Source organism: Aptenodytes patagonicus, chromosome Z, assembly GCF_965638725.1.
Source record: "Aptenodytes patagonicus chromosome Z, bAptPat1.pri.cur, whole genome shotgun sequence".
In the NCBI taxonomy this organism is placed as follows: domain Eukaryota; kingdom Metazoa; phylum Chordata; class Aves; order Sphenisciformes; family Spheniscidae; genus Aptenodytes; species Aptenodytes patagonicus.
The window spans coordinates 30512948-30540591 of record NC_134982.1 but is presented as its reverse complement, the minus strand read 5'-3'; the positions used below and the strand labels follow the sequence as shown (position 1 = coordinate 30540591).

The window sequence follows — 27644 nt, the reverse complement described above, 5'->3', positions numbered from 1 at the left end:
CTACTACAGGACACCCCGAGCAACAGACGGAAGGAGGAGGATGCTCAGGGAAAACCTACCTTCCCCGGCACGGGAAAAGAATAGGATGGAGACAGAGACACAGGCAGGCACGTGTGAGAGCAACAGAAGTGGGGCTGACCTGCGCGCGTTGGTATCTCGGTCCTGCAGTGCGGACAGACTGTTTGGCAGACACAAATACCACCCCCACCCCCCCCAGACCACATGTTTCTGCTGAAAGACCGGAGTCTCAGTACGCTGTGGTATTTACTTATAGACGCACCCAAAATAGCCATCTAAATACCAGAGTGGAAGCAAAAATACATGCATACACACATACTTCAAGCACATAAGCACACACAACTTCTTCCAACAGGACTGCCTCAATGTCAGGCAGGGAAAAAATCTCCAGGACTCCCACTGACAGGGAGAGAACGAGACAGAGTATACACTCTGAATTACTCCTCTTCCTCCCCAAATTCAGTGTTCTATTCCCAGATTCTCATCCTGGCTCCATTCCCCACAGACAGACAACTCTCCTTTCCAGACCCCACAGCTCCTCCCCCTTTCCGCCTGCACCCTAGGTTTGTCCCCACTCTCACACTGGCCCCCCATCTTCTCTAGTCTCCTGGTCTCTTTCTGCCTTCTTCCCATGCTTCGGATTTCTCACCCATTTTCTCTACTTACATCCATTTGCTTGCTCCACTAATTCTAACCCAAAATCTGGTTATACTCTCACCCCTCATTGCAGGCTTGGTTCTAGTCACTCCACCCAGCCCATGTAAATTCAAGGTCCATCAATTTTACCTGCTCTCCCATTTTTCCCAGTTCCTTTCCTCTGCTTGTCTTGGTCCTTGTCTTCCTACCCAGCAACATCTCCAATTCTCCCATCACTACACCAGGGAAGTCAGGCAGCTCCTCTAAGCTGTCCTTGGGCACAACGCGTAAGTGTTGGATGGGGAGGGAGGAACAGACTCTTTGGAAGTCCCAGGACTTAAGAATTAATGCATCTTTGGAAAAATATTCATAAAACCTCTAAAAAGACATGCAAATATCATGTTAAGTCATGAGAGCCAAACTGGAATCTCAGATAGATTTTTTCTTCTTCATGGAATGGTATTAAGATTGCTCAACAGAAACCCATCAAAAATTAATAAAAAAATAATCACACAGACACTGAATCCCCCACTAAACCTCTCCACAACACCTGCAGGCAGCTCAGTGTCTTCACAATGAAATCCCTTTGGTTCTCAGCTTAAGCTGGCAGCACTACCAGGACACAGTTCGTATCTGCTTCTCCAGAAGCATGAGACTGTGTGCAGAGCTGACTGCCTCTTACTTCTCCTTAGAACAACACAGCGAGCACTCCACCAACACAATCCCAGTATTATGAGTTGATCTCTGGAGACATTTCTTGATTCGTTAAGACAAATGAGGATCAGGCATGCAATCTACCAACAACACAACACTGTGATGCTGCATGCAGGAGCTGTGCCAAGCCTTTGTGCATTTCACTGTCTCAGAGAAAGGGCCAAAATGGGTGTGCCTGTTAAGCATGGAACAAAGCAAAATGGATGGCTGTTTTCAAGCAATAAAAATGGTTTTATCAGTTCCAAATGAGAAGAAAAAAATCTAATAAAAAGGAAATGAATAAACACCTGATAAGAGTGCAGCCCTTCTTCCTTTCAGCCCTTAGGTCCTGGATGAATCATGGATGCCCTTACTCCCTAGCTTTGGTGGGTGAGTACCAAGTGCTACACAAGCAGGTACCTCAGATTAACTTTGGAGGAAGCTGCGTCTATTTGCCCTTCAGCTAGAAAGGCAAGCCTTCCTGCCCAGAGACCTCAAGTGAGCAAAAGATTCCCACCCCATTCACCCCAACACACATAGAAGTATTGCAGCAAATACCGGGCAGTACACTCTTGTTAGGTGTCTTGTCTCATCCTTGGCCAGCTGATCATGGGCACTGCTAAAATTAGAAGAACTGTTCCCCCCGTCTCTACAGTAGCTCAGGCAAATACTAATCACATCATTGTGTTACACTGAAACAGTATGTGCAGATGCACAAACACATACACCTTTGTCTGTGAAAATACTGCAGACACTCCTGTTTTCTTCTGAAATGTTTTTAAATGCAACGAGACACAAACACATCATGCTTTTAGGCCAGTAACTGTGAAGTAAAACACTGTGTGAAGCACAGAGGCCTCGTTGTGGTACTGTCATTATTAATGCATTTCTCCAGAAATATGGAAAGACTTCATTTCCCTCTCCCTGCTGCAGGATAACCACAGGCAGGACACAAGCAGCATTTAAAAAATGCACTCTTCAATTCTCACCTCCTGCACTGCTGGGACTGGCTCTGTCCAAACATTCCAGTCTTGCCAACTTCTATTAAATTATATCCTATCCAATGCACTACACAAGAACATCAGTATATTAAAATACTGAGTCAGCCCTACCTGAGTCCACACTAATCATGTCTGCTCCCAGACAAGGACAACTGGAAAAAAATATGACATTTAGTTGATGTGCTTCAAGACTTCTGAGGGAGAGAAAAGCAGTGAAAATGTGGGCAGATGCAGAGTTTTGGTTCTGCAAGCCAGGAAAACTTCATTGTAGAGCCGCCTTGGAGGGTCCAGGAAGAGCAAAGAGAAGCAACTGAAGATGTATTTCTGAAGCTAAAAGTCTAAGATGCCATGAAAAATACAGACAACATATCTAAAGCCTTCTCTCCCCATCTGGTTATGATATCTGCTCTAAGGCATTTTTATCTTGGATCTGACTGCTATTAAAGAAGTCTTTTCTATTGAAATAATGTTATGAATAACAGAGTCTCCTTCCAGAGTAATGGCATAAGACAATTCATAAAGAATGCTGCAGAGGAAAAATACAGAGGTGATAGCTGGCATAAATGGAGTCGAATCAGTATTTTTATATGCTCAACTTCAGTTTGAAAGTTTATCTGGGGCAGGGAAAGAGGGGATTAAAAAAAGAGTTCTTTTTGATTCTCTACTGCAACAGAGAAGAAATTGATGCTTTTCCCCTTCTCTTCCCACCTCCAATAGTACTTTTGTTCTTTTCTCTTTCTGTTCTTCAGCATATATAAATATCAGCCTTGCTTTCTGAAAAGAACCAAAATACATGAGGCTGAGCACTTGCTCAAAAAGAAAAAGCAGAATGGAATAATTAACTATTTTTCTTTAATTCTCCTTTTCAGGTGTTGGGATTTGAATGTAAGTTAAAAACAACAACAAAACCACTTGGAAAATAGACCTTAGCCTTGCAGCACACCCATTTGATCGGCTTTCTTTTGGCTAGCAATATACAGAAGATGCCATGAAACCACTAGCTCTCCAACAATTCAGCCTAGCTCTCTAGTATTTCCAAAGGTGGGGAGAAAAAAGCCCAAACCCCAAACAATCAATCTATCAGATTTTTATTTTATTTTATTTCAAGAACTGAGAGGGAAAAACTTAACAGAAAGTTGTTTCTGTACTTCGCCAGACACAGCAGGAGCATCCAGTGTTTTATTTTTCCCTTTGCAGTTAAAGCACACAGTAGTAGTGTGAAGCACGCCGCAGGTGTGGAGCGCAGACTGCCTCAGTTGGCTGCTCGTCTCCCACAAGGAGGAGGGCCACTGCAGCACAGCAGAGTCAAGCTACGAAGCTGCCCATGACCATAGCCCGGTGCTGGCCTCAGCCACCCTTCCTGCAGTGCCAGGCCGGAGTGCCTGGATGACCCGGCTCAGCTTGTACAAGCAATGGCACAATTGCCCAGCACACCACACTATAGTGTAGACGTGGCTGACAACACCTTCCCCTCTTTTTCTGCTATGGAAAAACAACCAATAAATACCACCTTGTAAGAAAGGTAATCTGTTTTGCTATTACTCAGCTACAGCTATGCCTGGAGCAAATGGGATTTAACTCCTGATGCACCTGAGGCTGTGGGATATGGGGTACTACAGTCCAAACCAAAATGCCCCAGCCAGAGAGGAATGACCGACCCTGCTACCAACCCTGCAGTTACAGGTGCAGAGGATTCTCCTGTTACAGAGGAATTCCATTTACTGCACATTTTACTGAGGAAATAAATGTCCAGTGTAAAATGTTTGCTGCAAATGTAATCTCAAAGAAAAAAGAGGAGCAGAAAAATGGTAAAATATTTTATGCAGTTTTTAGATTACTTTTTAAAATCTATGTGTCAATACCCCAACTGGGGAGCTGACTTTTAAATCTGACATCTAAATACTCAGTACTTTGGGGTGGGGGTTGTAATAAAAAAATGGGGGATAGCAACTTCCCTGATAATAATAACGGAGAAAGGCTGAAGCTACAACACTGTGTAATAAATAGCATTTTATTTCAAGATGTAGAAGCTCCAGCTCAGATATTTGTAGTGGCAAGCCTCACAGAAGTGAATTAAGGATACCACCTTAAGTCAATGAACAGCAGCAATGTTGAAGAAAGATGATTCAGAGGGCTGCTGTGTTTTGGTTGCACTGTGAACACAAACACTAGGGCACTGGGCTACAATGCCACACTGACCACACAATATTGGTAAAAGAAGGCATTTTAAGAATGGATCTGCTGTCCTAATACCATGCTCTTTCTAGAAGAAGTAGGACCATTAAGGCAATAGAAGAAAAACTCAAAACAATCACAGCCACAATGCAAAGGCCATTAAAAGCATCAAAAGTCTTTCCATTGACTTAACTGGGCTTTTCCATTGACTTGATCAACCCACAGTGAAAACAGTCTCTCAAGCAGTTATAGAATCATAGAATAGTTTGGTTGAAAAGGACCTCTAAAGGTCATCTAGCCCAAACCCCCTGCCGTGGGCAGGGACATCTTCAACTAGATCAGGTTGCTCAGAGCCCCGTCCAACCTGACCTTGAATGTTTCCAGGGATGGGGCATCCACCACCTCTCTGGGCAACCTGGGCCAGTGTTTCACCACCCTCAGCGTAAAAAATTTCTTCCTTATATCTAGTCTAAATCTACCCCCCTTTAGTTTAAAGCCATTCCCCCTTGTCCTGTCGCAACAGGCCCTGCTAAAAAGTTTGCCGCCATCTCTTTTATAAGCCCCCTTTAAGTGCTGAGAGGCTGCAAGAAGGTCTCCCCGAAGCCTCCTCTTCTCTAGGCTGAACAACCCCAACTCTCTCAGCCTTTCTTCATAGGAGAGGTGTTCCATCCCTCTGATCATTTTCGTGACCCTCCTCTGGTCCCGCTCCAACAGGTCCTTGTCTTTCTTATGCTGAGGGCTCCAGAGCTGGATGCAGTACTGCAGGTGGGGTCTCACCAGAGCAGAGCAGAGGGGCAGAATCACCTCCCTCGACCTGCTGGCCACGCTTCTTTTGATGCAGCCCAGGATACAATTGGCCTTCTGGGCTGCGAGCGCACGTTGCTGGCTCATGTCCAGCTTTTCATCCACCAGTACCCCCAAGTCCTTCTCGGCAGGGCTGCTCTCAATCCTTTCACCCCCCAGCCTGTATTGATACCAGGGGTTGCCCCGACCCAGGTACAGGACCTTGCACTTGGCCTTGTTAAACCTCATGAGGTTCACATGGGCCCACTGCTTGAGCTTGTCCAGGTCCCTCTGGATGGCATCCCGTCCCTCTGGTGTGTCGACTGCACCACTCAGCTTGGTGTCATCTGCAAACTTGCTGAGGGTGCACTCGATCCCACCGTCTCTGTCACTGATGAAGATACTAAACAGTACCGGTCCCAATACAGACCCCTGTGGGACACCACTCATCACCGACCTCCATCTGGACATTGAGCTGTTGACCACTACCCTCTGGATGCGACCATCTAACCAATTCCTCACCCACCGGACAGTCCACCCATCAAATCCATACCTCTCCAGTTTAGAGAGAAGGATGTGTCAAAGGCCTGACAGAGGTCCAGATAGACGACATCTGTAGCCCTTCCTGTGTCTACTGATGTAGTCACTCCATCATAGAAGGCCACTAGGTTAGTCAGGCAGGACTTGCCCTTGGTGAAGCCATGCTGGCTGTCCCGAATCACCTCCCTGTCCTCCATGTGCCTTAGCATAGCTTCCAGGAGGATCTGTTCCATGACCTTCCCAGGCACAGAGGTGAGACCGACTGGCCTGCAGTTCCCTGGGTCTTCCTTTTTTCCCTTTTTAAAAATGGGGGTTATGTTTCCCCTTTTCCAGTCAGTGGGAACTTCACCGGACTGCCACAACTTCTCAAATATGATGGACAGTGGCTTAGCAACTTCATCCGCCGGTTCTTTCAGGACCCGCGGATGAAGTTGCTAAGCCACTGTCCATCCATCCATTATGTTCCTCTGAACCTGAAAAATCTTAGTTGCTTAGCATTATCCTAGGATTATAATTATAATAAAAACATAATAAAAATGTTATTTGTTTAGCATTATAGCAAAAACAATGAGCCAGCTCTCACACTGGTACCAGTGATCAGATGGATGCACTAGTCTGGATGTCCCACTGCCACTTCCTCCTCAAGGGTCAATTCCTAAACCATGGAACTATTTCTTAACCTTGTAGAAGAGACTCTTGGCTTTCTCCCTTTGCTGCATGTTTGCTAACTATGTGCTGACTACTGTTCATAGCTACGAAAACCAGAGCATTTTGGTATCACATAGAAAATGCTCAGAATGCTCACCAGCCTGCTACCCAAAGGCAGAGAGAGAGAGAGAGAGAGAGAGAGAGAGAGAGAGAGAGAGAGAGAGAGAGAGAGAGAGAGAGAGAGAGAGAGAGAGAGAGAGAGAGAGAGAGAGACTAGCCTTTTTAGTGTTAGGAGGGTCTTTCAAGGTCACATTACCTTTTTTTACACCATTAAAGGTTTTCTTTCACATCGTAAAAAAGAGTTACCTACAGAGTTTATATCTGGACATCATATAACCACAACTAAAAATTATTTCTGTGAGCTGAAAGTAAAAAACACCTTTCAAAAAATACACCTCCTAACCCACTCTAGTCTTTTTAATGTCCAGAACTTTTACTTCTAGAATCTCTGAACTGAAAACTTGCAGCTCAGAAAGAAGTTAATTTAAAATATAAAATACAGGCTATAAGAAAGTTGTGCAAATTAATTAACCCTGAATAAAGGATTAATCTTGTTTATGAGAAATCTGTTCTAGGGAGGAGAAAGCACAGCCGACTGTCCTGAGAGTAACTGCAATATGACCTCTTATCAAAATTCACAAAATCTGCCTTATATGCGTGACAACTCCCTTTTTTGAGGCCGATAATAAGTCTCTTTTTCAACTGGTCTCGCTTTCTGGGAATAGCTCGAGATCTGGCAGTTCTGTGGTGGGACATCTCTGTATGTGCACCACCTGAAGGCTGCTAACCACAGAAACTCAAAACTAAGAGGCTAGTCTGTTTTGCCTCCATCCCAGTTTCTGACTCACAGGTCCCAGGGGAAATCAAACTACGGCTGTCAGGAAGCAGTGGGAAGGGATATAGTCATTAGCTTATTCTGCTAACTGCCCCACCAGCAGCAAGGAAGAGCAGAGCAGAAACCGTGGTGGGGGCTGCTGCTGTTGTCAACAGCGCTGCCACCTCTGGGTAGAAACTACTCTAAAAACAGTGGCCACTTGGGCAAATCGCTGTCACAAGTCAGCCTGCAGGTGCACTGTGGCTCTGAGCATGACCAGCAGGTCCACCATCAAGCAAGTCAGAAGCAAGTGGCAGCCTTACTTGCATTGCACTGATGCATTTCCCAAATCACCCTCCGCAAACGCCACTTTAACCAATGTGCTGTGTGAAGAAATGTAACTGAGGAAGAAAGAGCTTGCCTTACATTGAAAGCAAACTACTGAAACGGTGACAGGGGCTGCGTTGGCTCAAGCACAGAAAATGCTCTCCCCTCAGAGACGCTCATTTCCTCAAAGTGGAGCTAGCCTCCTGCTCTCTCAGGTGTCACTGGGGAGAGTGACGAGATTTCAACAGTCATCCTTTACTTTTGGGCTTGAAACGGGGGGCATCTCAGTCCTGTTTACTTAAGTTTGAAAACCAGATACCAACAAGGCAAGTCCAAACCAATATGAATTCATTCTTTCCAAGCACCTGATTCCATGTGCATTTTTTTCGTCTTGCAGTATTTGAGAACTGCCCTTCATCATTCCCTGAAGCATTTATTTCATTCACTTTCTATGTGTGCACACTTACTGTCTCCAGGCACGTTTGTGACAAACAATGAGCATTCAGTTTAAAGATACTTTCCAAATCAGACTAACTCAGGCCTGGCAAAAAAATGTAAGTTACAGCAAACAGTAGATACCAATCACAAGCTCCTCGCAGCCTGGGAGAAAGCCATACAATGTGCTCTACCGACCACAGTAGAAGAGCAGCTCAGTTTCAGACCACCATAGCCCTCCTTTCCGAAAATACATCCCAATAGATCTGGGCTAACTGGTTCAGCCAGCGATGCCGATGAATGAGAGGTTGAGTCCCAGTGTTGGTAAGGCAGCTTGCTGTCCTCTGCTGCACAGGAGAAACCCCAAAGCTCCCCTACCTCCCTTGCCAACCTTGAAAATGTGGCATACCTGCCCCGCTCTTCCAACAGTACATCGTCCCCTGTTACTTTACACCACTTCACTGTCACAATAAAAATGACAAAGGAAAAAATAGCTACAAAGACCAAGGCTTGCATCCACATAGTAGGATGGCCTTCACAAAATCCAGGTAAGAGGGCTGGCAAAGCAGAAGAGGAGCAAACCCCCAAACATTTCTCTTCCTTCCTCACTCATCCAAACCATCTCCCAACTCCCCATGGGGGCCAAAAGGAATCATGGATGCAAGCCAGGTGTTTGCCTGAAAATGCCTTTTAACACAACTGTGCATCAGTGTTACCTGCTGAAGCCCAAGCAAAGAAGGCTGTGTTTGCTTTCTAGCCAAGAACAACTGAATCACAAACCCAAAATATTTAGATTTATAATGTCATTACCCACCTGTGCCTACAAATCTCTGAAGAAGTGAGAAGTGGAGGACAGGTACATAGGGCTATTTTAACAGGAGTAACCATCGGGAAAGAACCTGGACTCCTGGGATATAAACCTGCCATGGAATATTAAAACTGATTTACAGTTTCAGTTTGGTCTTACAGCTGTGCACAGGGTGGAAAAAATGGAAGAATCGTCTTCTGCAAGAATGGTTCTGCAAATATTTGTATTTATGAGTCCCAGAAGGACATTATTTTGTCACATGCTTACCTCCATAAGGAATATAGTTTATGCTGCATAATCAGTATAATATTTCAAATACCGGGAATTGTTCCCTCCTACCCCTTTTTATCTTAATCTAGAACTGATTCCTTGTGTGAGATAAGATATGTGTTGCCTTCCAAACTTCAAGAGCATAAGCAATTTGCATTTTCCAAAAACACTGAAAGTTTTTTCTCTGCATTTAAAATAGTTCAGACCAATGAACTGATTTTCTCCAAAAAGTTACAAAAGTGATCATCAGAGAAAATACGGAAAAGGTCATTATTAGAAGTAATTCTTAATGCACATTCTAAATAGCTAAAACCAGTGGCTTGTAATTGGAAGTCTATGAACAGTATTCAAAATGAGCAACTTCAAGGGTAACAGCTACCTTTCTGCTGCTGAAACAATGCCTTACAGTAAATAGGTGCAACGCTCCCTTCACTTGAGTGTTCACAAGCTGATCTCCCCCTAGAAAACCTGCATTTGTTGAAGGAAGCAAACTACTCTGTAAGTAACAACAAAAACAAAGAGTTTACCAGAGGTGCGTGAAACCGCAAGTGCAAACTCCCTTCAGACGGCAGCACTTGCGAGACAACCCAGCTAACTGGGCACTGTTAAAAACCAAAAAAACCCCCATCCCAACTTAATATCCTAAAAGAACATCGAGGGCTGGTTTCAGCTGTGCTACCATGGGGTGCCCCCCATCCCTTTTCTCAGCCGGCCTGCAGTGCTAGCAGAGCCAGCTGCTGGCATCTCACCTCTCCCCCCACCCCGTTCGAGGGTCTCACTCACCGATCCACCCAGAAGCAAACCCTTGGACGTTGCCATGTTTAGTTTTTCAGGAAATTAAGTCTGAAGCACACTTTCCTTTGCCTTAAAGGGAGTGCGTATTCCTGACACATCAGCAGGCGGGGAGCCCAGAGGTTGCTACAGAGCATTTATTTATACTCATTTGGAATTTCCTGAGACAGTCCCAGCCTGGCAGCCAGCCCAGCGCAGCGCCAGTGGTTTCCTTCACGGCACTTCAGATGCTGCGCAATGCCTCTGGCTCCCCAAGGGTTAAAATGCACGAAATGGGCAGCAGCACAAAAGGAACCGTACCAAATGATACACTAAAAAGATATTTTTTTTTCTCTGATGAACACAGATTTAATTCCCAAGAGGGAATTAAAAGTTCAGATGACTTCTCTTCCACCCGCTCTCCCTTCCTCCCCAAGCCCTTCACCCCCACCCCCCTCATTTCTCACTCCCACGTGTGGACTGAGAGCACAGAAAGGTTCATTGATATAATTTGGGCCGAACAATTGTCTCTGTTGTAACCACCACTGCCTGCAATTCTGCCTGTGTTACATTCAATCTTGTTTTGTTTACTCTTCTCAAATGCAACTTATAATTTGAGGGATAAAAATAAAAACTTTTAGTATAAAGTTACAAACACAAACAGTTTTCTTTTTTTCTGACAGCCAAAATACATGAGACATCCTTCATGCTAGTACAAGCACTTTCAAAATGATGCACAAACATATTTGATTTTTCCATATTAAATTTTCTTGTTTCCACATAACACCAGGTATTAAGTCAAGTAAAGACAACTAGGATTCCAGATGCAAAAAGTGTCACTTCTCAGCATTATAAAGAGACCCTCAAAGGCCTCAGCTCCATCTCTCTTCACTTCTGCTTGCAATAACAGCTGCTGTAGTATAGCCAAACAGGGACTCCAAAAGTAAACGGGCAAGGGGAGAGGCTAATTTAACAAGGATAATGGTCCTAAGACTTCACAGGACTGAAGAAAAAGAGTTTTATTACCGTGCCTTCCATCCAGATTCCCAAGCACACTTAAAACAAAAGAAAAAAAGAGGCATGAATTGTTGAAATGATTTCTGAGATCGCTGCAGATTGGAAGAGTTGTGCTTCAAACAGAAGTGGGATCTTGTGCTGAAATGACAGCAGAGAGGTCCAAGTCCTCCACAGCACCTTCAGCTAAAATGGCACAGACTTCCAATAAAAGTGTTTCCTGAACATGTCTAGTGTCTTCAGTAGTATTTAATATGAAGCAAAGTAATATTTAATACTTACAGGCATCACCTTTTGGAATATAAGCTAGGTCCTGCCCTCTAGGTAATTCTACATTTATTTCCTTGAACTACAAGTCATTGATGCATACACTATAAAACATCAGCTCCCAAAAAAAGTCTGAAGAAGGTCTCTAATCGTAGCCAACTTGTTAGATCTATAGACCATGAAGGTACCATGAAGGTACTGAATTTTAAGTGAACTTGGTTTGGTTTGGTCTCTGCTCTAACCACCCCATCCATAAAGAAAAGCAGCTCTACAGAAACAACGCTTTGGGAACAGCTTCTAACCATGCTTTGAAGTTTCTCCTAGAAGACAGAAAAACTCTAGGGCAGCTGAAACCCGACCCACACTTTCTGTTCAGGGAAACAAAAGCAGAAATTCAGCCCTAGAAACACTGCCCAGAGCCTGCAACCACCACTTTGCGCTTGCTGCCCTTCAAGCCCTGTCTTTCAACCTGCAGAGCAAGTGACCAGCCAGGTGAGGATGAGCAGTACACAGCAGCACTGGGTGTTACTGGTGGGCATCTCCAGCTCCATCAGCAGGTTCTTCACACCAGGAAAGGAGAGAACATGAAAATACCCATCTAGTTTTCTGCTGTGAAAAAACCTGTGACATCTGGGATAAAGTATGAGAATAGAAGGCATGGCTAAAACATCCTCCTCAAGAGTTAGGATTCCGCTCAGAGAAAAAAAAAAACTCTCTAACATTACATGATTTCATTTTTCTAAAAAAAGACAGCATGATATCCTGTTTAGAGAAGAACAAATTTTAGCAGCTGTCTCCACATGCTCCATCTGTTTATCATTACTTTGTGGTTTCAAGGGCTTGACATCTGAACGAGCGCTGCATCAAGTCATGCACCTTCAGTGGACTCTCCTCAAAGCTCGGTCAACTCAACAGGCTGAAAAAGACCTGCCACGCATGCAAGCAGCAACCTGTTATGTGTATCAGCACTTCGTCCTTTGTCCAGCAAGTCAAATATGGAGGCACATGTCTGGGTTGGCATCAGTAAAACCTAAAGGCAAAGAGCACACGGGCGTTTATTCTCTTGGCCTTTGAGACCATTATGGTGCCAAATAAACTCATTCAGCTACTGTTTACAGTAGAAACAAAACTGAGGTCAGAGCACAGCTCCCCAGTGACCAAAAAACCTGACTTGGTCTGCAAAAGAGGGAATGTAAGATTTGGTGAATGGGCAGCCATCCAGCTGGTAAATTCTTATCTACAGAGCAAGTTATTTCACACCCCTTTTGAAAACAAAAGGCAGAGAGGCACAATGGATCTGTGAAAGGTGATGGATGAAACGCAGCTCTTTAAAACACTTGCCTCCAACAGACCATTTCCTCAGCACTGGAGTGGCTCTGCTTGGAAAGAATGAAATAATCTGCCCGACTACCACAATCCGGTCCAGAGGAGCGCAGAGCTTGGCCTGACTCACCACTGTCAGGTTTATGTTCCTACCCTGAAACCCACGGCTGTTGCATTTTGGTGAAGGTTGAATATGGGGTTCTTCTTGGTTTTATTTTGGTGGATTTTGTTTTGGGAGAGAGGGGTGGCATTGCTGTGGGTTTGGTTTTTTTTCTTTACAGCCTTTCAGAATTTGGCAGCTGGTTTCCATAGAATGATTTAAAACCCACTAGCCATTCAGGTCAGACCTAAGACTGATCTGGCCTACCCACCTTCTCCTCCCTAGCAGAGGCCTCTGGAAGGGCATAAGCAGAAAGCAAACATACAGCAACATTTCTCCTCTCGGCTTCCAGAAACCTGCGACCCAGAGACTTCCTGGGCCAGTGGTGGTCCAGGATGGGTTTTAAGTCACAGCGTCAAATGTTTATTTTCAGGGTAGTTGGGAGGTATTCAATAACTGGGTTCAAAATGTCAAACTGCAGCTGATGTGTTAGTACTGTAAAGAGATCTACTGGGCAAGTGCCTGGAGATACAGTTATGGATGATTAATCTGACCCAATGACTACATAACACTCAAACCCTTCATATGAGAGACTTTGCATGCTACAGTTAGGTCCCTCACTAGTTAGCATCTACCCACAGAGAGGATGCAACTGAAAAATGCACCCCGTATCATCGTTAAGTGTCCACCTGGTTTAGCTTCACACAGAATGAACTTCAACTACTTGGTATTTTATGTGTCATGACACAAGTCATGATCTCTACTGTTCTCGCAACATGACTGCCTGGAAAAGCTTATGGTAAAAAGTCTTGTTGTGGGAGTGAGTAGACCATTCAAACCTGCAGATTTGGTGAAAATTTTTTTTTTTTTTAATTTCTTCTTTTTTGTACCAACGGTCAGGCATACTTGCTTGTTTCTATTCAGACGTTAGAACTGCGTGAGCTAGCAACTCAGCTTGCAGCTCCCAGTAGGGCTTTACGGGTCAGCTTTGCTTTCCCATTTTGCAGAGACGAAAAGTGAATGACACTGAACATGAACACAAGAGAGAGGAAAAATCCATGGCTGTAAAACAAAAATATGCATTCTCAAATCAGGAAATACATGTACAAGCTTCTTATGCCACAGACAAGGATGCAGAGTGAACTTCTGCCTGTTGGGAACTCAAGCGGAGGTGTCAGCCTAGCGACTGTCTCCTGGTGCATTTGAAAAAAGCAGACTGAGTCATTCGGGGTCAGGTGGCAGATCCTGCCAGCGTGGAAGGCATCCCGTGTCCTTCAGTCATCACCCCCCACTTCCCCAGCTGAGCAGAGGCAGGGGGTGCAGGAGGCAGCTCACGGCTTTGCCAGGGAGACTGCACAGGCTACGGTTTTAGGCATCTCTTTCCCACTTGGATCAAGACTCTGCAATCAAACACCATGGATTTCTAGTAACAATTACTAATCCAGAAATACTGCACTTCTACCCACAATAACATAGTGATTATGCAAAAGGCTGAGGCAAGTAAAAGTGCCACACAAACTGGGAAAAAAACAAGTGCCACACATAACTAATGGCACCCATGGGCAAGACTACACATGTCCGTTATTAATGTGCCATGTAACTGATAAACAGCACGTGCAGTACATCACGCAGCAGCAGGATTGGAGAAGGACGGTAAAGCTGGAGTGGAGCAGGAAACGCTACACTCAGTTTCGCACAGAGATGTCTCTCCTGCTGCTGCGGTCTTGGCTGTACCTGGTGTCTTGTCCTACAGGGATGCAGACTGAGATGGTCTGTCTGAGCCACGCACGTGCTTGTAGAGTTGTACCCTTACAACTTTTCTCTGCAAAGGGAGAGGGAAGTAATTTTCCCAGAATCACCAACAGTGCATTTTCTACAGCACTGAAGACGGGTTGCAAGGAAGCCTCTGAGCATCAAAGGCAGAGCAGGGGGCGGAGGAGGGTTGGATATTGGGGGGAGGCGCAGGCTGCGTTCCCCAGGGACTGCACCCGGGGAGAAGTCCCTGCGTCTCCTCAGGGAGAGCTGAGGTGAGACCAAGCTCTGGACAAAGGGGCTGAGAGGAGTATCAGGGGAAAAAGGGAAAGGATGAGCCTCCGGGATGGCAGACACGCTGTCTGAGAGCGGAGGAAGGGAACAGGACTGTAACTAATGATGGCAAGGGAGAATGGCGAAAGTCTAAAGGGCCATGCTGTGGATGCACACCCTTGTGAGCACATTCAAGTACTGGCAAGCTTAAAAGCTATGTAACAGCCATCTGTCTCCATGTAGAAAAACAGATGTCAGGAGCAGAAGAGAATAATTCTAAAATACACTTTTTTTTTAACCTTTTAACTTAAGATATGGAAAAACTATGTAAAATTTAAGAATCACAATTTCTGCTGGAGGGAGGGGGAAGAGGGGAAGAAAGGGAATAGCTATGGACTTCTTGAAGTGAAAAACCACTGTTGATCCTCGTAATCCTTTAAAACATGACTGCTCTGATTTTGTCTTTGTGCTTCTATCATATGCATGTCAGTCCACTTCTTCAACCACAACCATGCGTTTTATTGTATTTTCTTGCACTGTACTTTTTTTTTTTGAAAGCTGCACACTTTAGATTTATCAAGCAGTGTACATGAAGTGTTAAAACTTGACCTGTTTGCTAGGATTAGACCTGAAATTCCAGTAACAGCAGCTAAGTTGCACAAGTGTTTTCTTTTTATTATTAGATCTTCTGCAACCCATATGAAGGTGCTCCAGGCAGAGGGGTTGGTTGTGTGAAGAGAGGGTAGGGAAGGGGCTAGAGTACATTAACAAACATGCCCCTCAGCAATAAGAGACTACTCCCGACCAGCGATGTCTGGTTTACATAGGGAGAACAATCTGTTCCCAATTATCAGTTAATTTGATCCTCACCCTAATCTGACCAAACCTTCAAACCCAGCTATTAAAAAACAGTTTCCACTCCCTCCCTCTATCCCTCCCTCTCCTACTTTCAAACAAATACTGAAGGGCAATACAGAAGTATCACAGGCAGGTCCTGTATGTTGAAGGAAAGCAACATATTGTTATAAAGAAAAAACGTACAAGAATATATTCATAAAAAAAGAGAAGACAATTACATAAAACACTCATTACACTGTGAGATAACTAGGGAGGAGAAACTGAGCAAGAAAAAGGGATGGGCTGTGAGAGGGGGTAAGGGTCACATTACCTACTTCTACAGGGAAGAAGGCTTTGCAAGTGGGGAAGGATGGACTGAAAGCAGGAAAGGATATGATGGGATCTCACACTCACCTACCTCTCTGAGCGTCTGAGCACTTAGTTTTGTCAAAGTCTGTGTGAAGAGTCAGGTGAAGAAAAATATCAGGAGGCTGTACCTAACACAGACCAAGTATATGCTATGAAGAGTTTTAAAGAATTAGAGAGACGGGGGAAGGGGAGAGCCCTATTTGGACCCAGTTGATCTGCTAACCCCCAGACACTGCAAGCTGCAACATGCATCCTACAGTGGAGGTCAACCATCACTTTAAACCAATATGGTAAGTGCGATTTCCGGATGAAATCAGAGGAGGGAATGGGAGAAAGAAAGGGGAGGATGGCCACAAGCACACTTCTGTCCTGAAGCTGGTCACACGGAGACATCCTGGCAGGAATCTGTACTCTGTCACCAAGGGGAGTTGTGTTTCCAGAGGAAGGAAATGGAGATACAGCAGCAATGCCAACGTGGGCAGCCCGAGCACCCCCTCAGCCCCTAGAACTGCTGTGAAAACATGATACGGGAAGGGCTGCCCTTCTGTCATCTTTAATCCAAAGCCTTACAAATGGCATGAAAGGGGGGGAGGAGAGAGGTGGCCATTACAGGAAGCTTCCCAAGGGCTTCTGCTCCAGCAGTAACCCTTCTGCAAGGAACATGTCTAAATGCAGGCACTCAGTGTTCACGAACAGAAGACAACCAGCTGTAATCAGGCTATTTCCATCCAAGCCATCTCCCTGGAGGACTGTATCCTTTTAAAGGCAACAAAATCCCCTCCCTTCCCAGAGGGAGGAGATTCATACGCATTATTCATAATGCGTATATTCATAAACTGCTTTCTGCAGGAGAATCTGGGAAGGGAGTGAGGAATACTGTAGAATAGTTGTGGGGAAAATACACTCTTTTGGGTTAAATGGCCACAGGAAGATTTGCTGAGTTGCGTATCTTTGGAGTGGAGGGAAGGAAGAAGATGCAGAGAGAGTAATTTTTCAAGTCTGGAAAAAGTTTATCCTTGGTGTTTTTCCCGTGACATGTGCCTGCCCTGCTACCGGTGCTTGCCCTTCACCCAGCCCCATGGGCTGCTCCTCCACACAGGCACCTCTCACCCGACGGCCACCAGATCAGTGCAAAGCAGTGACTTCCATCACAAGACCTAAGGGCTTTTATCACATTTAATTGCCACCAGTTCAGTGAGGTTGCAGGGTACCATAAACAGCAAAGCATGCCGGTTTAGTCCCTACAGCATTACTGGCTTTAAAATACAAGATCAGCACCCGTAGCTGCCTCCGAGGGTGTAGAGGGCATGTATTTCCACAGGGAGCAGCAGCAGACCATATGAGAAGGTCCAGGTGCTGCCCATGCAAGTGCATCTCTACAGCACAGACAAGGAAATCGTGCATTACTCCATGAGCAAGCCTGCATCAGAGAGGAATGAACACAGTCCTCTGTCTAGGTGAGATGTAAGAAGCTTCTGGGCAGCTGCAGAAGATAATCCAGAACAAAACACAACTGCAGTAATCTCTGAACAAAAGACAGACCAATTAAATCTGTTCAGTTTCTCACAGTGCTTTGTCCTTCTGCAAAGCATCTCCATCTTATATGGCTTTGTGTCTTGGGCCATCTGCTTCCCACCACATCCAATTTCCATTTCTAAGGACTGGGCTATCTGAGCCAGACTGCTATGTCCTCAGCCCCTAATGACACTGTATTTACTGTATCCTTTCTAACTCCTTCCTGCCCCTTCCCTTTCCAGCAGATTCAAAAATCAGGCCTGAAGGGCATTCTTCAGGCAACACATCCTATGTAAAAGAAGATGCATGATCCCTGATCCTCTGCGGTCTAATAAAGGCCTCTAGGTTGGGCAAATGCCCAATGTGTTTTCAAGCTTTCTGTTGCAGTGGAATATGCACCCTTGGATTAGAGGTATCAACTAGCAATTGCAGAAGAAACAAGTATTAATTCAAGTAGAAAGTTGGCATTGGCTGTGAGATGATATGCTACATCTCCAGCCATCTGTCCTTAAGGCAGATCTGGCATCAGTGAGTGTACTACAGCATACTGATGGAAATTTTGATACGCCTTACGATAGAGCTGATGCGAAATCACTGAAGGCTCAACTCACCCTTTACCCCACAGATTTCAGGGTCCCACCCTAGCTTGTTTTTAAATACTGGGCACCACCAGAGTGACTCACTAGATCACTTGTGGGTGAGGCAGGAGCAGGATCCTAGTGACAGCCCTGCCTGCTGTCTGCCCATCCAGAAAGCACAAGACTACGTGGCAATTCAGCAGGCTCTCCCAATGGCAAGAGTCTCCCACCAGCTGCCAAAGCACACCTTCGGTGTACACCCATCCCCATTAACTCTGATGGTTATCGGATGCAGGCTTGGAGCAGGGAGCATGGTAGGGGAGCAAGCCCAGGCTTAAATAGCCTCTCATCACACAGCCCTGACTCAACCAAATTACCATTGCTTGCACGGCTGATTTGATAAAAATACAAACTCACCTGAACCCTGGGTCATTTGCATCTGCTAAGCTAAGCAGACTCAGTGCATTTAAGGCTGCTAAGCTCAGAGCTCGGGGTGTCAGTAGCACTGCAATGATACCTCAGTGACACTTACCCTGCAGGAAAGCAGCAGAGAGCGGCTGTCAGCTGGGGCTCTTGTGGCAGGCACCCACAAGGTGCTATTGGACTGAGTACTACCTAGAAATCAAACACTTCCAATTGCTAACTTCTTCATGTCTGTAAGTTCCCATTTATTGACTGAGGGTCTGTAATGAAAACTGGTGGATATTCTGCTAAAATTAGTAATAGTGGTAATGTTCTGGTGCACAGCACTTTCTTCTTAGACTACACTTCAGATCATTGGGCTGGAAATCATGCAAAACTGCATGCATATTGCCCAAGATGATAGGCATCAGGAAAATCAAATCATAGGAGAGACTCTAACTCAAATAATCCAGTAACTGAAAGGAAAGTGTGTCTACAAACGTTTGGTAAGAGTTGTTACAAATCAATGCAGAGGACGTGTATGATAAAAACATTTGCTCTAAGCAAACGTGTGTTCTATTTATTGGCTTCAATAAAAAGGGTTAATAAGTCAATAGGGGTTTTCATAATACTTTACAACAGTTGCTTAAGCATTTATATACCAGCAGATGGAAAACACATTTATTAAACATTTGGTCTTTAAGTCATGCTGACGTTAGTATCTCAAACAATATTAATTCAGGCAACAGCCTCTTGCAATAGCCTCATTCTCTGACTAACTGGTGCATAGTTCTTTGTATAGATACAAAGAAAACCTAACCTGAGGTCCATGGGGTGCTGTAGAGTAACTGTGCATATATAAATAACCAGAGGGACACTAGGCTGCTGCAGGGGAACCAGTGTTCCAACACGGTTTGTATCTGCCAACCAAACCACCCATGGTCCTGCAGCCCCTGGTGCACTCTCCAGAGCAGAGGTGGATGCCCAGGTCTGCTGGAGGTGACATCTCCCCGTCCCTGGGAGGCTGAACGTGAAAGGAGTAAACTGGGAGCCAAGACACTTGATGCCTGCATGCTGGCTATTACAGCAAGAGTTCCTTGCTTTACAGGTGCAAAAAGACCAACAGTAAAAATGATGGTGAGCTGCTATGATGCCACTGCTTCAAGAACTGTGTAGGAACCTGAAGGAGGTAAAGCATATAGCTGAGTTAAACGTGCAGGGAAATAGTTCAAATGAATCTGTGTAAGATGTAGTACTCCTGCAAGTAGAAGCAAGTTAAAAGTGGGATGGGAAAGCATGGAGACACAAATCCTTAAACAAGAATGAGGGGGAAGACGCAGACAGAAGGGAGAAAAGAGACAGGATCAGGGAAATCTCAGACACCATGTACAGAAAACAATATGCATTTGCTTCACAGCAAAGTAAAGAAAGGGTTTGTGCAACAGCCTTGCTATAGTGACCCCTGCAGCCCGTCCTACTCGGGAAAACTGGAAAAGCTTTTCTTCCGTAAAAATGCTTTTTTATGTCCCTGTTAAAGAGATGACTGACAATTCTGTGGTCTCTGGATACAGAGTATGAGGTGCTTAGGGAAGTCAAATAAAACAGATGTTTTCATTATGGTTAGAAACAAATACGGTTTTTAATCCTTTATCTTTTTTAATCAGTCTTCTATGTTTGTTTTGCTGCTTCCTTGTTTTCTACATCAAAATAAATGGAATTGGACTGGAATTTCACACCATTCAGTGCCTTCCAGAACATGTGTTTTGAAAACAAAGTTTCCGCTAATCAGGTATTAGTGAAAGGAATGAAAATCCAGCCAGAAGTATTTCCAAACTGCCTGGTAAGTTTTAGGCTGGTGTGCACTGTGCTTTTTGTAGCTGACTGGAGGACCTTTCTACAGATACCACTACAGAAATGTTTGCAGAGCCTCATTGAATAGATGATTTATGCATCAGTCCTAGCAAGCACAGAAGCCAACAATTACTGGAAGTTTCACCCAGCGGTTAATGAAGACACTAATACTATTTTGAGAAACAACCACCTCGTATTTTTTTTCTTGTACTATAGAAAGAGAAATTAATTTGTATCATGCACCAAAACAAGTCCAGCCTCCCACAGATGCAGGGTATTTCCCAGCTCCTGCTGCAGCTCCTTGGACGAGTGCATGACACGCTGTGGACTTCCACTGCACTCCTTGACCCTGCTGAGCTTACTGGACCGAGCAGTAAGCTCACATGCCACCAGGGCAGACTCGAAGCAGCAAACAGTTGTGATTACGCAGCACCCAACTGATAAAATACAGCAAATTTTTCTGTACGCACCAATTTATCTATCACTAGTGTTAGAGAGACTTCAGCTATTTTCTGAGCAGATGGCACAACTTGGACAGAACCTAGTCCAAAATCAGTACCAAGTCTCTAAACCAACTTCCAAAATGTATAAAGATGAACAAATAAGCTTGCAGCTCACAGAAATACAGTTCACTACAAGACCTCTGTGCAATGAAACCAGGAACAGAGTGATAAAACTTCAAGTCAGCAGCAAACAAAAATATTGACAAACAGTACTGAAAGTCTAAATCACAGCCTCTGTTATTTATTCACCACATTGAAAGTTCACATCTTTACCGAGATATGCAAGAGGCAGAGAAATTTATGATAGGTGGTTTCATGATAAAGTCATCACTTGCTTTGTAGCTTATCTCACATACACACTCTCTGAAAATATTCACAGCTAATGTACTTCCCATAAACATCCTTTAAAAAAAAAAATCTCTGTAGAAATGCAAAATAGCTTGATCCTTTCCTGGAAACAAGTTCCAAATTCAAGCATTCCTCTACAGTTTTTATCTGCAGCAGCAGTAGTCCATACAGGCTTGTATACTGAAAAAATTGACCAAAATGGCACATAGGCATAATCATTTAACAGTGCAAGTACTCACATTTTCGAGTTAACCAAAGCAAACCTCTGCTCCTTAGTCACCTCATACTTGAATGCAGCTGAACATGTGGTCAAACTTGCCAAAATATTCAAGTAACATAAACGCAGCTTAGTAGTCCGTAACAAGTCTTTCTAGTTCTTTTTCCTGTTGCTGATTGATTCAGAGGGTGCAGAAAACACCACCCCTGAAGTTTGTCTTTCCACTCTTAGAGCTCCATGCAATTAAGAAACTTGCTTCAGTACCTCCAACGCCCAAATCAGTTCCTGCTCATCCAAAGGCATTCTCTCCCAGGAAGCACGGCAGGATAACAAATCACAGGTATTTGCAGCCCAATACTCTGTCCATTATGAACTGCTGAGGATTTGGAGACTCGGGCGTACATAGCTGCATGTTAGAACACCAGCCTCAAGGGTTTGCAAAGCCAACAAGTCCTGACAGTCTCTGCAAAATGTTGTCCAATTTAGTTTTGAATTAAATACTTGCAATTCATTATAGCATCTTTCTATGAATAAGGGAAAACACAGCTTCTACCCTGCAAGAAGCCTTGTTTGCATAACAACCTTGAAACTAAAACTTCATCTTGCGTTATTAACACATCCCCAGTAAAAGCATTTAGCTTCTTTTAGACTTACATGTTAGTTTATCAACTTTTTCAATAAACAATTCTACTGCAGGGAGGGCAGAAAATTAGTAAACCAATCAGTAACAGTCCATGCACAATTTTTCTTTCCTTGTAAGCAGAGGGAATCATTCTGCATGACTTAAGTTAAAAGTGTATTACTAAAAAAAGTCAAGTTAGGTGGGGGGTTTAGGCAGTAAACAGCGACAGTTAAGTCATACAGCAGAGGTTTTTAAGTTCGCCTTCTCAAAAGGATTTACAAAACGTTACGAAAGGATCTAGTTTCTTTCTTAGAGAATACACTTTTAGTTGTATAAAAATGGGGAGGTGGGGGAACATATAACTTCCACTAGCCTTTAAAAAAATACTTCTTCTTTTGCATAAATTGCAGATAATGACACTCCATATTTATAATTTCCTGCACTCAGTATGTTTTAATCGCTTGCACTAATTAGAACAATGCTACAGTGAGCACAGTGAGTAATTCAGGATTTGTTTCCATACCAGAACATACTTTCAAAGGAGGCTGGTGCTAAAATCCACCAGATAAGCCAATTCTCGATATGTGTGTGTCGTGATCATTTGATGTGTTTGATTTAATTTGATCTCTATATGTGTGTGTTGTGAGCATTTGAACACGAGTGCATGAGCCTTAGGGGAAAACAGCGCTGAAATGTCTATTTACATGCATAACAAAAAAGATATTTAATGTTCCTTCCCAGGATATTCAAAATGCTCCCAGCCACCCCAGCCTTCATTGATAAATCAATTTCCCATCATACCTACATTAGGTGGTCTTAAAAGAGCACCCACAAGCTCCTGCCACGCACTTGAAATTTTCCATATAATCCCACTGTAGCAGCCTCAGCTGTAGCGGGCTAAAGCTATGTTTGTGCAGCGATCAGAGAACAGGAAAATATTGACACAACCACAGGATGGACACTGCTGCTGTGCTGTTATCAATCGTTCTGCAATCTCTGCCCCCTTCTGACCCGTCAGTCCTCCTCAGCAACCTTTGAACGTGCCAAGCGATCTATTTCAAAGAGTATCACCCAACCAAAATAGACATCTCTGGAGCTTCTTAAAATAGTGAGAAAGTGAAATGAACTGAACACCTCCTCTTGACGTTGCTTGAGAAATGCTTTTATGTTTTGCTGAGAAGCAACAACAAAAATTAGCCTGACCCATAAGGGTGACTAGGAAGGGCTGGGGATTCAATGTGCAAGAGCTGGTAAATCTCACAAGTTAATTACAGACACAGGATAACAACCACATGACTTTTTGCAGCCTACCCCTAGGCTTCTCAGTCTGTTGTAAGCCAGCGCAGAGCCATGAAAGCAGACAGTGCTGCATGCTGAACAACCGAGTGCCAGCCCTTACATCTTTGTAAACAACTTTCCACACTTTAAATATTTAAAAGATTATTGGGGGGGTGGGGTGGTGGTGGGGGAACAGACAGGCTCTGATCTACCATGAAATTAGTTTTCAGTATTCAGTTTTAGTTCCTGCTACTTCCCTTTTCTGCTACTTTCACAATTTAAGAAAAAAGTTTTAAAAAAATAAGTTAATAATCCGAAGGGGGAAAAGTGTTCCCGATTAGTTACCTGTAGCACCGCTGTTAGTATTTGCTGGGTAGGCCATGTTTGCTCAGTGACACATCCAGAGCTAGGCTGTTAGGTGTCATGCAAATGCCATGCATCAAGTCCAACCAGACATGCAACCTGAAACAGACAAGAAAAAGACAGTTAAAAATGTATAGTTTTAAGAAGTTAGGTACATTAAGCAGTAGACATTTCTGAGTGTTTAGTCTCATCTTCAGTGCAAACTTCACCACAGCAGTAAATATACTCCTCATAATCAGCATCCTAGCTATCACAAATCCCACCGCTGTCCTGGCATCTGACAACCTCCAAGGAGGACCGCTGCTCCGGATCTGTCCTCAGTGAGGATGTAACCAGCTGAATTTGCAATTGGCCTTGGTTTTTTTGGTCTCTACCCTGAGCTTTCTTGCAGTTTGTCCCTAGCCTCCCTTGTACCACAGCAGCTTCATCACATTTGCTGGCACCTACATAAGTTTTAGATTACCCAAAGATTTACATAGGCAGGGTTAGAAGATTTTTAGGTGAAAAGCACCTACAGAAGAGCTGTACCAGCGAGCGGGGGACCAGTTGCAATTTCTGAGCTCCCATGTCCCCCAGGGAGGTGAGGGCAGAAGGACCCCACCATAGACGCAGGCAAAGCAAGCACATTTGCATCCCCACCACCTGACAAATCAGGCCGCCAACAGCTGCTGCGTGGAAGCCTGCGGGGTGGCATGGACCCTGGGCTGGGACGGTGCATGGCTGACTGCGAGACCTGTCCCCTGCAGGTCCCGCTGGTGACAGGTTTTCTGGGTGTGAGGTTTTCTTTCAACCCATATGTGGCAGATTCAACCGAGAAGCAGTGCTTGCCTGAAGCTCAGGCTTCAGAAAAAGGGCACTGTCGCCCTGGGCAGGTGGCAGAAGCAAAACCAGCAGCAGTTTTGTGCCTAGTTGGCTGCTGGCTGGCTCTGCAAATCCCGCCTTGTGGGCTCTGCAATGGGGCTCCCGCTCCTCCTTCCCTGCCCACCGTGGGGGCAGCCTGATCACAACCCTTATCCTCAGAGCAACAAATTTAACTCGTCTGGGGCTGCAGAGACGCCTCCTCTTGGCTCTGCTTCAAGTTTCCTACAATCCAAACAGCATTTCATTTTGTTGACTTAGATAGGTGGAGCTTAGGTGTATGAAGAACACCCTGCTTCGCGGACCCCAGTCTGACTTAGGCTGACAGCTCCTCAACAAACTAGTCACATTTTTCCAATTACATTTGATTTGGCCCTGACAGTACATGTGTGGAAGTATTTAAAAGCTAAGCAGATTAGCAAAGGAAACGAAAATCCAGAAATGAATTAGTGCAAGCACCATGTGAATCTGAGTCAAAGGTATACCAACTGATAGAGAAGCTGATTGTCTCACAACTGACGGAGCTCCATCACACAGGCTAATATAGCTTAGCTTTCCCCTTCAAAGAACACAAGCACAAATCACTTCATTTTTAGTACAATCCTGACATCAATTTTCCAAGAATGCAGAAAGACCTCCATTGCAACTCCTCCTCCTCAAGCTCTGCTGTATACTCTTGAATTTATGATCTCTTGTTCAATGGAGGGCAGGACATGAAGCTGTCATAAAGACTGTACAAGCAAAAGGCTACAAATGACAAAATAAAGCAGGCATCCAACACAGACCATGACGCAGAGAGGCCCATCACAAGATTCCAGGCATAACAATGATTATCAGATTTCTGAAACAATGAAGCATGGCCAAAAAAAAAAAAAAAAAGACCTCAGACTACCAGCAGTGCACCCAAGGGTAAACAGGGCTGAATTAATTCACCCGCTTCTAATTTGTTCAGCACAGCTCTGTGCTTCTCACTAGCACTGTAACAGGCATGCTTCCCTGCTTTCACTATATACATTTATTGTACACTGCTGCAACAGAAGTCTTGCACCACTGTAAACCTAACCAACGAAGCACAGTGAAATACACACGCTGTCTAATGTAGCCCTTGCTTTATCAGGCAACTCATGTTCTGCCAATCTGCTGCTTCCTATCCCACTAGAAGCAAAGAAAACTCAAGGGAGGCTGCTCAGGAAACCTGACACAAGATTCGCATCCATCTGGCAAAAGTCTTCCAGGGTCCTGTCCCAGCGCTTCTGCAGGGCTGGATGTTAGCTAGTTGCCTGAGCTTGCTTGGCTCACACCACCAGCTGCACCGCTACGAACGCTTGTACAAGGGGAGACGTGAGAGTATGCACCCAGGGATGGGTACGGGCAGACAGGTGGGAGGGGGCCCTGTGGGGGACCCACCTCTTTTAGGTGCAATGGAGTCCCAAATGAGAGCGGGTCAACCACAAAAGTGAGCTCCGACTTAAAACCCATGCTGCGGCATGCCTGGAAACTCGTCGTGGGTTTAAAAGTAAAATCTGTTAAGCTTCATCCTATCAGTTTTAAAAACACTAGTCACCGTCACGGGCATGCATGAGGAGAGCTTCCCAATAGTGAGAAGTGAATGCAATTGAGGTAAGAATTGACATAAAATTAATAAAGACACTGCTGAAAGCCAAAACAGGCCTCGGGTCTACATTTTGTTGTGGCTTGAAGAGATGTAATTGACCTGGTGCAAACTCCCTTCTGGGTATGCTTCTATTGGTTTCAAAGCTGTGCAGGCTTAAGTACCTCCATTAAGAAACAAACTCACCTTTAGTTAAAACAATAATGCTTCTGAGCTTAAATGAGGATTAATAAAATAATTTAGGAAGCAAATTCAGCCCAACAGATAGGAGAAAAGAAAAAAAAAAAGAGAAAAACATAGGGTCTAATAATTTGCTACCCAAGATAAGTGGAAGAATTGGTTCCTTTCCTTTTTTTTAGATGAAATGTAACTGCAGCTGACAACCTGCCTATTGAACAGCTGTTAAAGTATGGAAAAAATCTGATCTAACTCAGCAGACTCATTCATACTGCTTTGAGCCACAACAATACATCAGGAACTGAATTTCTGAAATTGCACCGACACGTACATGGACCATTTTTAGAAAGGTATCGCATGTGATTCCCCAGCAACATACACCCCAATAGCTGCACTTTGCCAGAAGACTCTCGTGTGGGCAAGGTGCAGGATGACACTGGAGGCCAGCTAGAATACACAGTGGAGGAAAACAGCCTGCTCTACAGCAAAGCATGTTCTCCAGTACAGACATCTTACAGAAGAAAATTAGTAGCGGAGCTTATATATTCCATTCCCAACCTTCAGCTTTCTGCCCATGTGTTTTTACATGCTCACCCCATGCCCGCCTGAGAATTGTGTGATTTACAGACCCTAGGGCAAATGCAAAACAAGCAAAGACTAGCTATATGAAGTGTTATTGCTCAATGAAGCAGTTGTTTAAAGTGTTTTGAATTAGATACTCAAACTCTTTTCTGCCCTGAGGTTCAATAGCAGAAACCTTAAACACACATGATCCTCAGTTTCTACAAACTATCACGACACCCCAGCTTTTACAGGTTTTTCTAGAATGGTGATTCTTTAGGCAGAACATAAAGCCTATGTCCTAATCACAAGGGACAAGAACCTTGCTCCTCCTTTGTGCTGCATCTTGTCAGGTCACTGACACCTATGCTAGTATTTCTGCACCAGAAATATCTGAGTACGTATACATAAGTTCTGGCATCCACACAGCAGAGCTGTAGACTCAAGAGGCACAGACCTTGTAGAAAATCCAGGCTCCCACTTTAGTCTGATGTGATGTTTACAAGAGAGGCTTAAGACAGAAAACAGTTGATGTTTGATTTAAGAGTGGTTGTAGAATGGCACGTTGCCAACACAGTAATTAGAAGAGAAATATAACTCAGCTCTTAACCCAAAAAAGTAATCATGAAAGTCCTCCTGCCCAGGGGCCGCAGTCACATACGGGAAATGATGATGCACACACACTTGTTTGTGGGATTCAAGAAGACAGGCCTCAGCTTCCCAGGCAACGGGGCTTTAGGCTAAGTAGATATGCATATAACTTTTCTTTTTTCTCATGGCATGCACAGACTGTTAAGAGTAAACGGTCACGTCAACCACTCAACACAAGCTCCAGATCTGCAGAT

The 27644-nt window shown here is 44.3% G+C and overlaps 1 protein-coding gene across 4 annotated transcripts in view; it reads right to left on the bottom strand.

The window, feature by feature from the left end:
- Nucleotides 1-27644, bottom strand: part of KANK1 (KN motif and ankyrin repeat domains 1) — a 131359-nt gene that overhangs the window by 29523 nt on the left and 74192 nt on the right. For all 4 annotated transcript variants that reach the window (XM_076363348.1, XM_076363349.1, XM_076363346.1 and 1 more), the window contains one exon: nucleotides 23574-23690. In XM_076363348.1, the coding sequence (XP_076219463.1) occupies nucleotides 23574-23610 (37 nt within the window). In that variant the 5' untranslated portion in view covers nucleotides 23611-23690. The remainder of the gene's footprint in view (nucleotides 1-23573; nucleotides 23691-27644) is intronic.